The 15,878-nt window shown below is 33.0% G+C and overlaps 1 protein-coding gene across 1 annotated transcript in view; it reads right to left on the minus strand.

The window, feature by feature from the left end:
* Positions 1 to 15,878, minus strand: part of LOC108684992 — a 22,379-nt gene that overhangs the window by 493 nt on the left and 6,008 nt on the right. The window contains exons 2-18 of the mRNA XM_018189578.1: positions 15,410 to 15,591; positions 10,624 to 10,883; positions 6,300 to 6,385; positions 5,934 to 6,129; positions 5,258 to 5,625; positions 4,777 to 5,002; positions 4,484 to 4,632; positions 3,167 to 3,261; positions 2,905 to 3,078; positions 2,459 to 2,656; positions 2,118 to 2,387; positions 1,867 to 2,040; positions 1,446 to 1,644; positions 1,081 to 1,310; positions 800 to 1,019; positions 296 to 416; positions 17 to 228 (exon numbers count right to left, since the gene is read on the minus strand). Coding sequence (XP_018045067.1) covers positions 17 to 228; positions 296 to 416; positions 800 to 1,019; positions 1,081 to 1,310; positions 1,446 to 1,644; positions 1,867 to 2,040; positions 2,118 to 2,387; positions 2,459 to 2,656; positions 2,905 to 3,078; positions 3,167 to 3,261; positions 4,484 to 4,632; positions 4,777 to 5,002; positions 5,258 to 5,625; positions 5,934 to 6,129; positions 6,300 to 6,385; positions 10,624 to 10,883; positions 15,410 to 15,591 — 3,360 coding nt within the window. The remainder of the gene's footprint in view (positions 1 to 16; positions 229 to 295; positions 417 to 799; positions 1,020 to 1,080; positions 1,311 to 1,445; positions 1,645 to 1,866; positions 2,041 to 2,117; positions 2,388 to 2,458; positions 2,657 to 2,904; positions 3,079 to 3,166; positions 3,262 to 4,483; positions 4,633 to 4,776; positions 5,003 to 5,257; positions 5,626 to 5,933; positions 6,130 to 6,299; positions 6,386 to 10,623; positions 10,884 to 15,409; positions 15,592 to 15,878) is intronic.

The raw sequence follows: 15,878 nt of genomic DNA on the forward strand, positions 1-15,878 counted from the left end.
ATTTAAAACATCATACCTAGCAATTCATGTAGAGTTATACGTCGACTGGCTAGCAACTCCTTACTGGCGCTCCTGATCTCGAATATTAGTACCGACTGCCTCGGTACACCGTCGCCGTCTATATGGAAATCTATGCTAAACTGAGGATTAGGCATAGCTGGCAGGAGTCGCGATTTCGCGATAGTCTTACCGCCATTAGGCGAGACAATCTTATCTGGACTGGTGCATCTGGAAATTCTTAATTTAATTATCTGTCGTCAATTAATGCCATCGTTGTCAATCATATTATATTTACGTTTGAAGTTTTACTCGGCAGTATAATTGGGCAATGTGCGCTACATGGAGACCCTGCGCCTGAAGAACCTTCCCTTCCACTCCGGAATATTTCTCTCTAGTGCCGTTGACAATTTTTAAATCTGAAAATCCAATGTTCTATTTTATTTTCGTGTTTCAGCATTAAATTGTAAAGCTCTAATCATTTTTCATTCTAAGAGAATAGAAGGTTGTTTATTTAAAATAAAAAAAAGATATTTATTTATTTATTTTATCTTTTTTCAATTTTACTACTTTTCAATTTTACTACTTTAAATGGCATCAACAATAAGCATGACAAGTGTATTTAAGAATGTCTTAAGATGTCATAAATCAATTACAATCTATTAAGCATTTTAAGATATTACTTAAGACGATTTTGAAATAAGAATCGCAACTATAATAAATATCAAAAGATCTGGAATGAAAATATCTATATGATTATATATTAAAATATTATGTATGATGATATGGACTATCCACTAACCATTCGGCCTCAATCTTAACCGCGGACTGGGTTGCCTTATCCTGCCTAACATGTCAGGTTGCGACACCGCATGAGCAAGACCAGATTCCGACAAAAGCTCCGTGGCGTCAGCTTCTCCGCCGCCTCTGGGTTCCAGGCTTAGCGTAATGCCTTTATTATCATTTTTATCTTCTATAGTTACTTCCGAACGAAATCTACGAAGTTTTAAACCCCTCTTCACCTACAATTACGAAATATCTTAAACTGATGTTTCGATCGTGAATAATTTGACGCGTTTTTACCTTCTGCTTCATCATGCGGAAACTGTTGTACTGTGGTAACTTCTTGCCAAAATTTTGTTCAGGACTGGGTGTCAAACTATGATGAGAAGATCGCCTTTCTGCGATCACTTTAGTGGTGTCGGCCTCATCGACGGAATTACCCGCAACTGATTCTGTAATGACTTTCGGAATCCAAAAGCTCGATGTTCCGTTTATTTCATTGGACTCTTTACTGGTGATACTAACTTTATCTGTACGAAAAAAATATACCAAATTTCTAAAACCGTATCGAACATGCTGTTTATAAAATTTTAAATTGCCAAAGATGTTAAACATAATATAAATATATATGTGAATATAATATGAATTTTCAAACATGACATTACCGGACTGGTTGGATGTGGTTGGCTTCAGGAGAGTGACGGTGCGTGGCGGAGGCGGAGGAGGTACAACTGGATCCAAATGTAGACGTATTTTAGATCTTTCCATAGAAGGCCTTCGCACAATACTCGATAAGGAATCAGGTTCGGTGTTCAAACGAGAAGAATTGTCGCTGACATTGCTTGTTGCATACGTGCTTTGTGTCTAGAGCAAATTTCAAGTCGAGATTTATAATGAGAAAATATTCGAAAGATGACGCTCACTGAACAAAGTAACAATAACAGTATAACAATTTTATAATTTCCTACTCAATAACATAACTTATGTACAACAGGTGTTACATTGTTGAATAGGAAATTATAATATTAATGTAATATTACTGTTCGTGTTCAACGAGTGCTGAAGTTACTGTTGCGCGAACATTACCTCACACTCTTCCGATAAGATCTTAATTTTCAGTTCTATAGATCCCGTTTTGGTTTCTCTGAGCGGAAACCAATGGGACTGATCGCTGTTTGATAGCTTTCTGATATCATCGAGAATCAGTGATACTTTCCCAAGATAATCCTTCATACCGAAAGTATCATGATCCCATAATACCTATAAAACCAAATTTTTAAAAATTATCCTCTCTATTTTAAGAAATTTCAGTGCAAGATGTAAATGTGCATAATTACGATATCTAAAGCTTCTCCGGTCTTCGGCAAGCCCATGATGGAACTCTCATCCCAGCAAGGATTCAGCGTCTTCTTCTTTATGCTGCTCTTGTATTTTGTTTCGTTGTTTAGTTTCAATTCGCAGAAGGGATCGCTGAAGCCATTCAAATCTTTCGCGACGAGATCCTTTGCGCGCAATAACGTCACCTCCATCAAACCGCTTCCAGTGGACAAGAGACTGGATATATCGGAGGAGGCGGGATCGGTGTCCTTGTGCGTTAATAATAGCTTCTAAAAGTTTAAGACTTGAATGGGCATTTATAGAAATTTTTTTCTGGATAAATATAAGACTTTATACAGACTGCCTGTTGCATCCATGGCAAACTGTTTCGTTTGATTTTCGGTTCGTCATCCAGCGTAGTTGGAATCAAGCTGCTTCTGCGACTGTTAACTACTTGCTGTACACTTTTGATAGGATAAAACAGAACAGAGATCGTCATGGTAGAGGCGATGTTGGAACCGCTGAGCGTGAGTTCCTTTCTAACAATCCATGTTGTGTCCTTTGAAAAAAATTATTTTTTATCGAGCATTGTAAGGTAACATGTGCAATTATAAATATAAATTATAATATAAAATATAATATAAATTGTAATATAAATTGAATAATTTAAAACAAAAACAAGGTAAATCTGTAATCTATAAAGTATATTTTAGGTACTATACTCATATTTTTGAAATAGTTCTTTCCAGATTATGGTCTTCTTTTATCTTTATGATAAATCGTCTGATTTCAGTAATATTTGATTACCTGAGACAGAGATAGCATAGCCAATCCAAGCATGTCCGTATCCATTGATTTTACTATATTCCATGAATAAATGACAAAACTCAGCGACACTTGCGTGTAATCCTGTACCAAAAATTGCGCTCTGCAGTCCCAAACCGGAGATGTAGTTGAGCGAACGTAATGCGTCGTTTTTACCTAAAAAAAAAAACACATAGAACGTCAACAGATATATTTTGCACAGATATAATTGCAAACATATTTTAAAATTATGAATTATATTTACCTTCTTTCGATTATTAAATAACATGCAATAAGGATTACACTGAGCAATATCGCCGTGAAGATTATCAGCTGAATGAATATAAACCACCAATACCCCTGAAAATTACAACGCATTACGACGCGAATATATTTTTGTATCGATTCATAAAAAAAAAGTACACACAAAGACTCCCTACAAATTTCTACAAAGACTCGCTACAAATTTTCACGGAAAAGCACATGATAAAAGAGAACATATAGGTTTAGCGTGTTTGAAAAGCTACTGTCCGATAAAAGTCTCAATAATATATAAAACCATCAAGCGTATATTTAATTAAGCATTGCGTCAAATCAAAGGACGTTGCACACAATCATGCTCAGATTTCACGACGATATTTCAATTAAATTTACCTGCTTTGTGCGCTTTGTGGCAAGAGCCTCGCGACACTGAAAATATTTCATATGATAATACTGATCGCGGAAAAAGAATGTTCAAATATTTCATAAAGATACATTCGTCGTGATTTAATATCAAATTACACAAATATCTTTTTTCCTTTTCATATATTCTACAGCCTTGGCTATAAATATAAAAGAATTTTTTCAATTTATCGTATTTCCTTGGAAAAGGCGATAATAAAGGCCAAAGGAAGATCAATAAAATATTATAATTATTATAAATATTATACACTATAAATAAATATTATTACACTATTCAACAAAATTAAATTTACCTCTTCCACTCTGTAAAAATAGGTAAATTTCAAGATGAAATAACTTCGTGAAAAATCATCGAAATTTAAAAAAGCATTTTACAGTTTGAAATCTCTGAAATAAAAAAGGTTTGTTTTAATGTCGAATAACTCAGTGAAAAAAAATCATACAAAGCTCAATAAAAAAACAAAAATTCACTATTAAAGATTCATTATTTCAAATGCTATAAACCATATTTTAGAGTTTGTAATTCGTTGTGGAACTTTGCGAATTTCGTAAAAAAAATTGCATCTTCATTTATGTTTGTGTAACTCCATAAAAAATTAAAACCGTTTTCTAAAATACTGATCTGAAAAATAGAGATTTCAAGCTGTAAAATATTTTTTTAAACATCTCGATATGATGACTCTTCATGAAGTTATTTCATTTTGAAATTTGCCTATTTTTATAGAGTGAAACAGGTGATGTTTTAATTTTGTTGAATAATGTATTTCAATAAAGTTATTTTTTTTTAATAAAAACTCTTTTAATTTATTTTTCATTAAATATAGAACATGTCAATTTGTGGGGAATGCTTTACACTTATGGTTGTTATATTATATACTTTATGTTTATCTTTATATACCTGCAAGATGCATATTATCGGCCGTTAATTCTGGTTGTGGTAAATCGGGATCCAAATGCGGCAGAGTAGTGTACTCTAATCGCGCATTGATATTTGGAATATTAGCACTATTGCGAGACGGTTTCTTTTGTTGTAACACTGTTTCAACGCTATCAAACAAAGGCAAATGGATTAACGGAGAATATTAAGTCTAATCGGACTCGTATTCACGTCAATACATAAGGCTGAAGAAATTGACGTAAAATACTCGAGGGAAGCATAGTGTGTAATTAAACGCGATCAATGCAACTTACATTTGTGAATTCTCCCAGTCGTAAACTCCTAACGCTAACTCGAACTGCGCTAGAGTGATTGTACTAACGAGACGTTTTGCTTTCAACTTGATGATAATTCTCTCGTTGTCTAATGGCCCGACTAAAAAAGATACATCCTCGGTCCATGTGGAACTCAAGTTCGAAGTAATTCGTCTTTGATCACCCACCGTCACCGCGAGCCATCTCACTTCATCAGCGACGTTCGCTAGCAATGGAAAAAAGCCAGTTAGGGATTTTCTAACGAGTCCATAATAATAGTCTATAATAATGGTTAACTCGTTCATTATAACTTATAACAATTGCGTGTTTGACAGAAATATCATCTGCAGTATAAAGTAAAACCGTACGTCTTAACTATGCTAAATCACGCTAAAAAAAAATTTAACGGTCGGTAATCGTTTTTTTTTCTTCTAGATTTTAATATATGATTACTTGCAGTCTTCATCTAAAGGAAACTCACCAGAACAACCATTTTGACATAGAACAACGGTGAGTACTCCTTGTGGCAACAAATTGGTCACGGAATCCAATCCAGGACCCGGTCGCTCTCGCGCTCTCAGGTTCAACTCTAAATGGCCTGGGTCGACCAGCCAGCTGGCCAGAGCATCCGTGACCACCGCATGAATCCAAGTCTTGATAAGTGGCATCTCCATCATCTGCACCGCCCGTAGAATTCTTACGCTGAACCAGACGTCCGGCTTCTCCAGGAAACTCACGCTAAGTCCGGTTGCATGTGGAAACGGCGCCGACGTGTTCAATGTTATGTTAACAATAATTGTGCCGGACAGCGATAGCTTCTCCACTGCCAGGTCGATATCCATTCCCACACTGTCGAAATATTTACGAAGAAAATATCCATAAAATTATTTTAGAATAGAGAATAGATTTAGAAAAATTATGAGATCTTGATATCAAAAGCGTAATAATTCAAATGAAAAAAAAGGCAAACTTAAAATAATTCGTACTATCGTACGAAATTATTAGATTTCTAAATTTAATTCCAAATAAACAAATGAATTGCAATTAATGACACAACAATGCAAAAATAAATTAGTAATTTATAAATAAATAAATTTGCAATTTTATTTAAGATGTTCTTGAACTGTTTTTAATATAGTAAACACTTGGTTCCTCACCCTTTACCAAACAATCGCGTAGTGATGAGCATGCGGAATTGCTCGCAGTCCAACCGTAGGTCCGCTTCGATGGACAATTTAGTCTGACCGAAGAGGCCATTGGGAAGATCATCATCGCTGCAGCAGTCGAGTGTTCTGACGCGAGTGATACATGGCGTTTGTTCGCCGAGAGTGAGTTCGCGTAATTCTAATGGACCTAAAAACAAGTATCTCTTTAAGAGCCATGATGAAAGTTAAATGACCAAGTAATTTAGAATCCTTTGAGCAGTCGGTAATTAATTTCTTTGATGTACTTCTTTGGCTTATCTCTCTTTCTCACTCCTGTTGCAAGTCGCATAACATTTTATTTACACAAAGTGCTCTTACCGAGTATACCAGGTTTGGCTTCATTAAGAAGAGGTTCCAGTCGTTCCTTCGCCAAAGAAAATATACTGGCAGCGCTGAATCTCCACCTGGGGAAATAATATTCGATAAACAACATTATAATCTACCGTTCAGAATTTAATCAAAACTCTAGTTTTTGTTATCTAGTTTATTAAATTTACATCACAGAATAATCTTTTCAGTCTATATGAAATTGCTCAGAGCCCCTTTTTTTGAATCTCTACAAATAAACATCTCGAGAAGAATGCGATTCATTAAACATTCAGTTTAATTAAGTGAATGGCCAGATTTTAATACGATAAAGTGCTCTTTCGAGCGTGAAAAACGCGTTCTGACATTTCGGTGTCATAACGGATGAGTTATTTCCAGAATTCATCGTTAACGACATCCCATTTATGCCATCGATAACGATTCGCATAATATACGATGGCCTACGTGTATATTAAGCTTTCATGAATAGATTAAAGGAAAGACAAGTAAATTAACACGTGCCCACGCACTTGTCAGTTTTTAGGACTTGATGATACTTGAATAACATCTTACCCATCCCAGTCCGACACTTCTAGATTTTCCATCATGAATTCTCTTATTAAATATATAGTATTAAAAATATAGTTTTTTATACGCACTTTAAATACATAAAAATTTCAAAATTATTTTTTCTGCTATTATTAATATATTTTTTCTGCTATTATTAAACTCCTTATCTTTTTATTCCTTATCTTTTTATTGTTAGACTTTATTATTTAAATAGATAAATAAAGCATACAATTTTACGAAAAATTATTAATTACATATTTATATCACTTATATCTTCTCTAAAAAAAAAAAAAAGACTTTATATAAACACAGAAAGAACAGCTTTGCTGAAATATTTGAAAATATATTTAGTTAAATATATGTAGATCTGAAAATAATTATATTGGACATGCAAGCACGATGATAATACTAAACAAATGTTGACATTCTAGCAATTAGCTTAAATTTTTCTTGACTGTTTAATATAATTATTTTGAACCAACATAATTATTTTCAAATCTGTGTATGTACATTAGTTAAATTTTCAGATACTTTAGCAAAACCATTCTTTGTAGAAATTGTTTTTTCAGAATATCGTGTATACGAAACTTGTATTCTTTATAGGATGCTTGGTTCCATAGAAATTTTTCCGAAGTCATCGTTTCCTGTATTCGCATGATCAAATAAGCGCGAAAATCATTTTTTTTATGCTCATACAGTGTAAGTACGTAACATGTTGAATTCACTGTTTCTTCCCGGCATGCAAATTCTTGCTAGTCGGACGAGAAACTCGCAGCCGGAGTTGTTTAGGAATACTCGAACAGGTCTATCAACTATCCAAATAAGTAGCACTCTTTCCACACCTTATTGCCGCTTGCTGTACAGGGCCGTTCCCAACCGCTGACAAACGAGAAAAGGGTGATATACGAAGAAAATCGCTTGAATGCGTCAATGAGACCGTCGATACAATAGTAAATTTTTTTTTCTTATTGTTAGTACATAAATCTTTTCAAAATTAAATAACAAATTTTTTAAACCAGAAATTAATTCTAAACTTTTTAAAAATTTTTCATTATGGAGGATCCACTTTTTGATAAATTTTAGCTCTAAAATAAGTTTATTTTTGCAATTTATCTATTTCTCTTGTATATTTGTTTAAAACGAATTAAGATCCTTGTGTGCGAGCTTGTGTGCTACGCAACTTTATGAACCAATGGCATTTTGCAACTTATTTAAACGCGGTCAATTCTACAACATCGACTCGTTCCGTTCAACATGTGTCGGCAATGGAGACGGACAAGGATTTTATCCGCGGCATAGGCAGCAGAAACGTGAAAGGCCACATTTATATTTACGTGCGTCAGGAATGTGGATATGTTTACAAATGCGTATGTACTCGTTTCTGAACGAGGAGTTCATTCACCCATTGTCCGATGCGAGGACAATCACGATATATATTTAGCGGCATTACAATAGCCAACAACAATTATTACCGCGAATCTCAGCTATATGAAAGAGCGAGGTGAGGTCACGAAATATGAGTACAATAATAAAGGATATATATATCTTTTATTATTTATGTATGTATCGCTACGTTATACCACATGAACTTTTCTAGATACATTCTCCTTTCTATTATTTTTTGATTAATCAACATCACGTTATACATAGTTATACCAATTTTGAATGATCAATTTCTCTGTTAGGAATTTGTACCTATTAGGGTGACTCCAGCAAATACGCCGCGTTGGGATTTATGCCGTAGAAGACAGAAAAAGAAAGGAGTATCCTAATAAGAAGTAAGGGGATAATTTTCCCGCAACTATTTCGTTACATGTCTTTATATTATATTAGTATTGTGTTATGATTTCAGCTTCTTATTGTTAATATTAATGAAATTATTGTGAATTGAATCGATTTGTCGCTGTAATAAGTAATCATAAATTATAATCTACATTAAAAGATTAATGTAGGACGTGCAAAAGACTTAGTGGTTATTTCATGATACATACGTGTAATGGAATAGTAAAGCATGTTGTGTAGCAAAATACAAATGTTTCGCTTTCGATTCTTTGTTTATTTTGTTGTTTTATATATTCCTATCTTATATATCTGTTTGGAATATATGCATTTTTAGCGAACGAGATTTATGCCCAAAGCATACAAAGTGCGCAGATTGAATTCAGTGCACTAAATGCAATAAACGCATTATATGAAATATGTATCTCATGTCATAACACTTGTAATATATGTAGGAAGATTGTTATAATATAATTATTATTAAAGATAATTATTATTTATTATTTCATATACATATTTACCATTCTTATTCCTTAAAATTTAATTCCTTTATTTTATAAGTTATTGTCATTGTATCATTACACGCCTTATTTATGTGCATTATTTGTAAATTTTTCATGAACTGTACATCCTTCCCTCCTCCTATGAGTAGCCATATATCCCATTCCTATGAGATACACGGCAAAAATGCAATTTCAAAAAGTTTATTTTTTAATGAAAAATAAATATTTCAAATTTCAAATATTTTTTTCATAGTAGTAGACAGTACAAAGTTTTTACTAATATTCAATATAGTTCGTTTACTATAAACATAGTAAATAATATTTAATAAATTAGGTTTTTGATTGAGGTGCGACGTATATACCGGAATTACTCTAAAGAAAAAGGAATATTAATTAGTTGCTTTCTATAATAGTCAATTTAATCTTTTTTTACAAATAAACCGTGATAAAATACTGCGATAAATAAATAGTTTTCTTTAAAATATCCACAGAAAGAACGGTTTTACTGAAGTATCTAAAAATTTAGTAAGATTTTTCAAAATAATTTTGATAAACTGTCAAAATAATTAAGGAGATCCTAAAGCCGTCTGTTTTACCTACTAAATGATTTTTGTATAACAATTATTTTTTTTCTCTTTTATAGATTCGAAAATCTTTTTCCAGGATTAAAGTATGTTTGTGAGGTGAAATTTATTCCGAGAACGACAAAAAATTTCGAAATTGAAATCTTAAGAAAAATTTTTTGTCGTTCTTGGTATAAAGATAAACTCATAAAGAGAAACTCCTGGAAAAGGATTTTCGAATCTATAAAAGAGGAAAAAAAAAGTAAATTCTTGCAAAGCACGTAATTTCATTTTAGAAGAAATATTTTTTTCTACGTTTTGAATCTTAATTCTATAAATTCAGTATTGTTTGTTCAAGTAATTTAAATTCCGCCTCACGTTATTTTCACTCTACAAGCTATAAAACTTTTATATCAAGCAATTATATCAAGCAATTGTTAATCTTAGATGAGAGTGTCAGGATGCATGTGTCAGAAAAAGTGAATTTTTTTCCGATTTTCTCATGAAATCGTGTTTTTCAGAATTTCTTTTTTTACGTTGTTCAATTCTGTAAAAAAAATTTTGCAATCCGTGAAGCTAATTCGAAGATTTCTTCTAAAACGTAATCGTGGTAAAAGGACTATTTTAGGATTCCCTTAAGTCGTGTTAAAATATCCAAATCTTTTACAACATTACTCATTATGTTTGTGCGATTTTGGTCCAAAAAATTTATTTTTAAATCTGTATCTAAATTTCTAGGTACTTCAGCAAAACCGTTCTTCCCATGTGAAGATTTTAAAGAAAATTCTTTTATTTTCATCTTATTGTCAATAAAATTGTCGTTCTTTCTGTGCATCTATTGATATAATAACGTAGATTAACGTATACTAGGTGGCACACGCGTATTTCCGTTTCTGATTAGCTTCATCGATAACTAAAAACGGTACTTGCCATTTGTTGAGAAGCAAACTGAGCCACTCGGCGGTCTCGTCTTTGTACAGGGCCCGTCTTCTACGTAACCTGGCCAGTTCGTGCTGCAATTCCGTCTGAAGAAGCCGGGAGACTCTCGCTTTAACGATAGTTGTTGCCAGTGCCAAGACCAAAACCAGCCACGCCAACGACAAACCCCCCGCTCCTATTATCCAGGTGATCGCGAGTGCCACTCCGAGATACAGAGCAGTGCGAATTGCCTCTGCATCTCTCTGCAAAAAGAGATATTTCATCCGATGCGTTCATGCGCATGCATTTACATGTATCAAATGCGAAGAGCCTTTGTATCTTAAATCTTCGCGTCGCGTGTGTCGTTCAATACAGCGGTAATCGAATCGCATAATGCACTGAGAATATTACATTAACATTAATATTAAAAACTAGGTTAATGCTGATAATTATTTGTTATCTATTAGTGTTGTGTTTATAAAGTATAATTCATTCTTGATAGAGTATATGAAATGAAAATATTTAAATTAAAGTTTAATTAGAGTTTGCGCTATGAAGAATCATTCGCTTTTACTAATTACTGCCACTAATATCTTTTATTTAATTAATTGAAAAATATTTTTAATTAAACTCATTAACGTATATGACTTTTTTTTATACGTAATTGCGTTAATTTTCTCTTCTTACATTCTGTGTATATTTAGCGCACTATCAGTTATTTCTTTTAATATGATTAATCAAATATATTAATGTTCTTTCTGTATCATACAAAAGGATATATATTTAAAATCGAAAAACTGATAAAATTGTGAAATTTAAATCTATTACAAGCAAAACATCGAGATATAAGGATTATATCTTGAAAATAAAACGAGAATAGAAAAATCAAACTCTCTCTCTCTTTCTCTCTCTCTCTCTCTCTCTCTCTCTCTCTCTCTCTCTCTCTCTCTTTCTCTCTTTCTCTTCATTATACTTTTCTCTGTATACTTTCAAATATAATTACTTTATTTTATTATAATTACCGTATAATTTTTAAAATACAAATTTTTTATTTTTCATTTTTCTCAATACGCTTCATGAAACTAAATACCAGAGAGAAAAAGTATAAGTGCTTAGTGCATTATGCACAACCTTGCCGTATCCACGTAAAGACGCATAAAGGAATACTTATTAACGATACAAAACAACTCCGCAATGACAGTCCGCTTGTACGTTCACTCGCAGCGTATCATTAATAGCAATTTATCCCGCGAGGGACGTTAAAATCATACAATCGTACGCAATTTCTGAATATTCTCAGAAAATATTTTTGTCCCCGGGCCCGCGAAATGAAAGCGACGTCACGCGACACGTTGTCCAAGAAGTTGTACCTTCATCTTGCTAGGATGTAGGACATGATCCCTACACGCGACGTCGCGTGCAACATCGAAGAAGTCTCTCTGACGTCATCGAAGAACGTCATTAACCCTAGTAGTTAAATAATAAATCGTAAGTACAAGAAAGTTTCGCGATCTGAAATGGAATTTTATATAACTCTACATGTATGTATATAGAAATGGAGAAGATACAAGTTGTTGCTGAATAAAGATATCTGAGTAATTATCTAAGCAGAACAGCAAGTCATTATGAAGTTAAAATGACTCCAAAATGATCATTAAAAGTCGTTTTTCAATCATTTCCGATTCATTTTAATGTCATTTATCGTGACTTATCGTTGTTCTGCTTATGAAAAAGGAATAATCGTCAACCTAATACAAGAAAAAGAAACAATTTATAAATTCTGATTCTAGTCTAAATAGAGTAAAATTCTTGGAATAGAGTCCAATAATTCTTGGAAAGTCTGTCAAGCAATTAAACATTCAGAAATTTAATTTAAAACTTACAAACTGATTTTGAAGAGATTTTTCTCGCGCAATTTATTTCGTATTTGCGTTTGCGCTTTGCTCTTAAAATTAAATAGAGCGATATTAATACGAGAGATGGGGTCTTTACGCATCTCCCATTCTTGTCTCGAGGACAAAAGGCGTGCACGTTCTCGTTCGCAAACGTGTCCTTGCACAATAGTAATTCGACCTGTTCTGTCAAGAACGTAACATTTCATTAATTGGAAAGTTGTTCTACGTTAAGAGAAGCGTAGTGAGGTCGTAATGCGTGCTAGTCTCCGAACAAATGGAAGTTGGCAGAACTGTTTCAAGAGTTTCATTTTCCCCATTTATGAAATTACAGCGAAGCAAATTTATAAGTTATTTATTGACGAAATAATTCAGTTTTGCGTCATAGCTTGTCCTATTTACGTCAATTTTAATTAGAGAAAATGCTTACAGTTCTGCGAAAAACAATCCAAAACGATTTCTTTGAACTATCTTATCTGGAAAAAAAAACACGCTTTCTAAGAATTATTTTCGTATTAATTAGATTATATAGTGAGATACAATGTGGTGAAGATTAAATCAGTACATGTTTAATAAAATCTGAAAAATCATCAGAATTTTCATATTTGAAAAAGAAAGTTTTTTCAAATGATTGGCTTGCTTTGAATATAGCACGTGCATGAAGTTGATCTCGAAGGACTTTGCCTTTTAAGTAGAGTACTAATTACTCTCGGCAATGGAGCTAGAGAAGAGTGCAAGATAAAAATCGTTCGAAAAATCTCACGAGTTCCGTGACGGAAAGTGTTACTTCAGTGACTTCCCACGCAGATAATAATTTCAGTTCTGCATCCATAAATTTAGATGTCGAATAATAACTCATATACGAGGTGCTTTGATTTTAAATATTCATCCCTAACATGGAATCGATTTTTTTTTCTGCTAAAATATCCAGTGCCAATATTTTTCAAGCTGTAAATTTTTATATGATTTTTATATGATTTAGATAAAAATGTCTGATCAGTTCATTTAATTTTAAGCAAATTTTGTTCTCTTGAAATTTTATATTTCGAACTAAACGTTTTGAAAGAAAATTGAGCTTCTAAATTTCATAAAATTTGTACTAAATTTGTAAATCGAAACTAATTATCTTGAGGTATCCTGTATACACAGCATTTATTATGTAGCATGCAAAGAATATTTGAATAGTTTTAGACACGGTCTGTAGGCGAATTTCTTCTTGTCAAAATTCAATTAGATCGACATGAAACATCAATAAGCAACGAAGCTACATGAAACTTACAAATTGTTGCTAATTTGATAGGCAAAGATACATTTTAAGTTAATTTAATTCACCAATAACAATTTTTACATTTTCTCTAATTAATTGAATATTTTAGTCATCAAAAGTACGTGATTTCTTTCATACGTGATCATTTCTGTTCATGAAATTCTGTTCATGTTGTAAGTAATTATTATTATCATTAAATCATAAACTTTCCATTAAAAAGATATTCTATTAAATAAATTAAAAATCTAAATTAGATATATAAATCGACAAACAAATCAGTCCTTTGGAACTGTGAACGCCAGAAGAACTGAATGCGCATCTTCGTGTTATTTTAAATGTTTCCATATAGTCAAAGTTTAAATAGATCGACTTCGAGACTTAAAAACCGCAGAGGCAAACATAAAAAATTGTTGAGTTCAATAACAATAGCCACAACGTAGCTAGCAACGTCAGTGAACGTTCAACGATGCGCACGAGATGTGCATCGGGAACGCCCATTGCCAGGTCGTCACAGCTCTTCTCTTCTTCATGGGACATTGTGCCCGATTGCTTTTACGGAATTGACGATTCAACTCGCGTGGGCTCCTTTGAAAAATACCCACCGCGCACAGGGACAAACATTGAAGCTACATATGTACGTGCTCGCGAGAAACGTTCCACTCGAGTATTTGAGCTTGTCTCATACATACCTGTGTATATATTTCATGCACGATTTAATGACACGATTGTAACTTCATAGTGCAAAAAATAGTGTGCTCCAATTTTTATCGACGAACTTTTTATTGGACTTCAATATTTCATAATCCCTACCCAATTTGATCTTTTAATAGTTTTTATTTTAATTCAATGTTCTTGATGCATATAAAGTTTCTCTTTTCCAATTAAAAAATTACGGGATAACAAAAATTTAGTCACAACATTTTGTGTTTATCAAATCATTAGTAATCTTATGATTCTTATGTGTATTAAAAAAAAAAAAAACTCTGGACGTTACTAATTATATTTTATTAAACATATATTTTATTAAATATCAAAAATAATAATTTACATTCAAAATTAACTTTGTAGAATATTAACTTTTATATAAACTTTAAGGCGTTTCGGATGCATTAGCGCATCTTTCTACGGATAAATTTTCCCAAGTAAACAATAGAGTGGTCTTCAGTCTATTAAATCTATTAACCAAAAAATTTTTTAGTAGTTTTTTGATATTTAATAAAATAAGAATAATTAACACACTGCAGAGTTTTTCTAAATATACGTTATTACTAAGTAGCAAGCTAACGCTATTTATCATTATTTTAATGTCAACTTGCTGAGTAATGATTTGCTTGAAACATACGAAACTTCGTGACTAAACTTTTTGTCACCCTGTCATACGTGATATAACTTTTAAACAAATCGAAGAGCTGAAGAAGAATTTTTTTCAGATGCCCATTTATATGCTAATGAATTGAAATGAAGAGTCATGACTAAGCACATATGAGAAGAAATGTCTATGAAGAAATGACCTATTTCTTGTAGTGACTCGAATACAAGAGAACAGCATGCGCGTTGCACTCGGTTGATGCGTTATTAAGAATTTATATTCGGCTTGATCAAACAAAAGATCGAAGTCAAGTAACTGTACCTGTGCTTTTTGCGCGACGGCGAGGGCGAATTCTTCATCAGGTGCGGGATCGTCGGGTGTCATGTTGGTGCCCCCCGCTGCACCGCCGCCGCCAACCGTACTGCTAAGGGGTCTGACCGGACCCCCCGTCGAATACGGCCAATTACCAATAAGATTTCCGCCTCCGATGGATTCGCGCTTTCCTGAAAAAGAAAAGATAAATGTAACATTATAGAAACATATGTATGATGTATAACATTTATACAGAGAGTTTAAGGACGTTTTCCGAAAAAATCCATTTTCTTTAAATTTTTCTGAAATTTATATAGAGAAGCTCGTTTTAATGTCCTGAACATATGTGCTTTAAAATTCAATATTCGAAGCGGGATTAAAAATCGAAATACTTCCATCCATCTCCACTTCAAAGTTTAAAAAAAAAGTACACACACACACACACACACACACACACACACACACACACACACACACC

Source organism: Atta colombica, unplaced genomic scaffold (genome assembly GCF_001594045.1).
Source record: "Atta colombica isolate Treedump-2 unplaced genomic scaffold, Acol1.0 scaffold141, whole genome shotgun sequence".
NCBI classification, from domain to species: domain Eukaryota; kingdom Metazoa; phylum Arthropoda; class Insecta; order Hymenoptera; family Formicidae; genus Atta; species Atta colombica.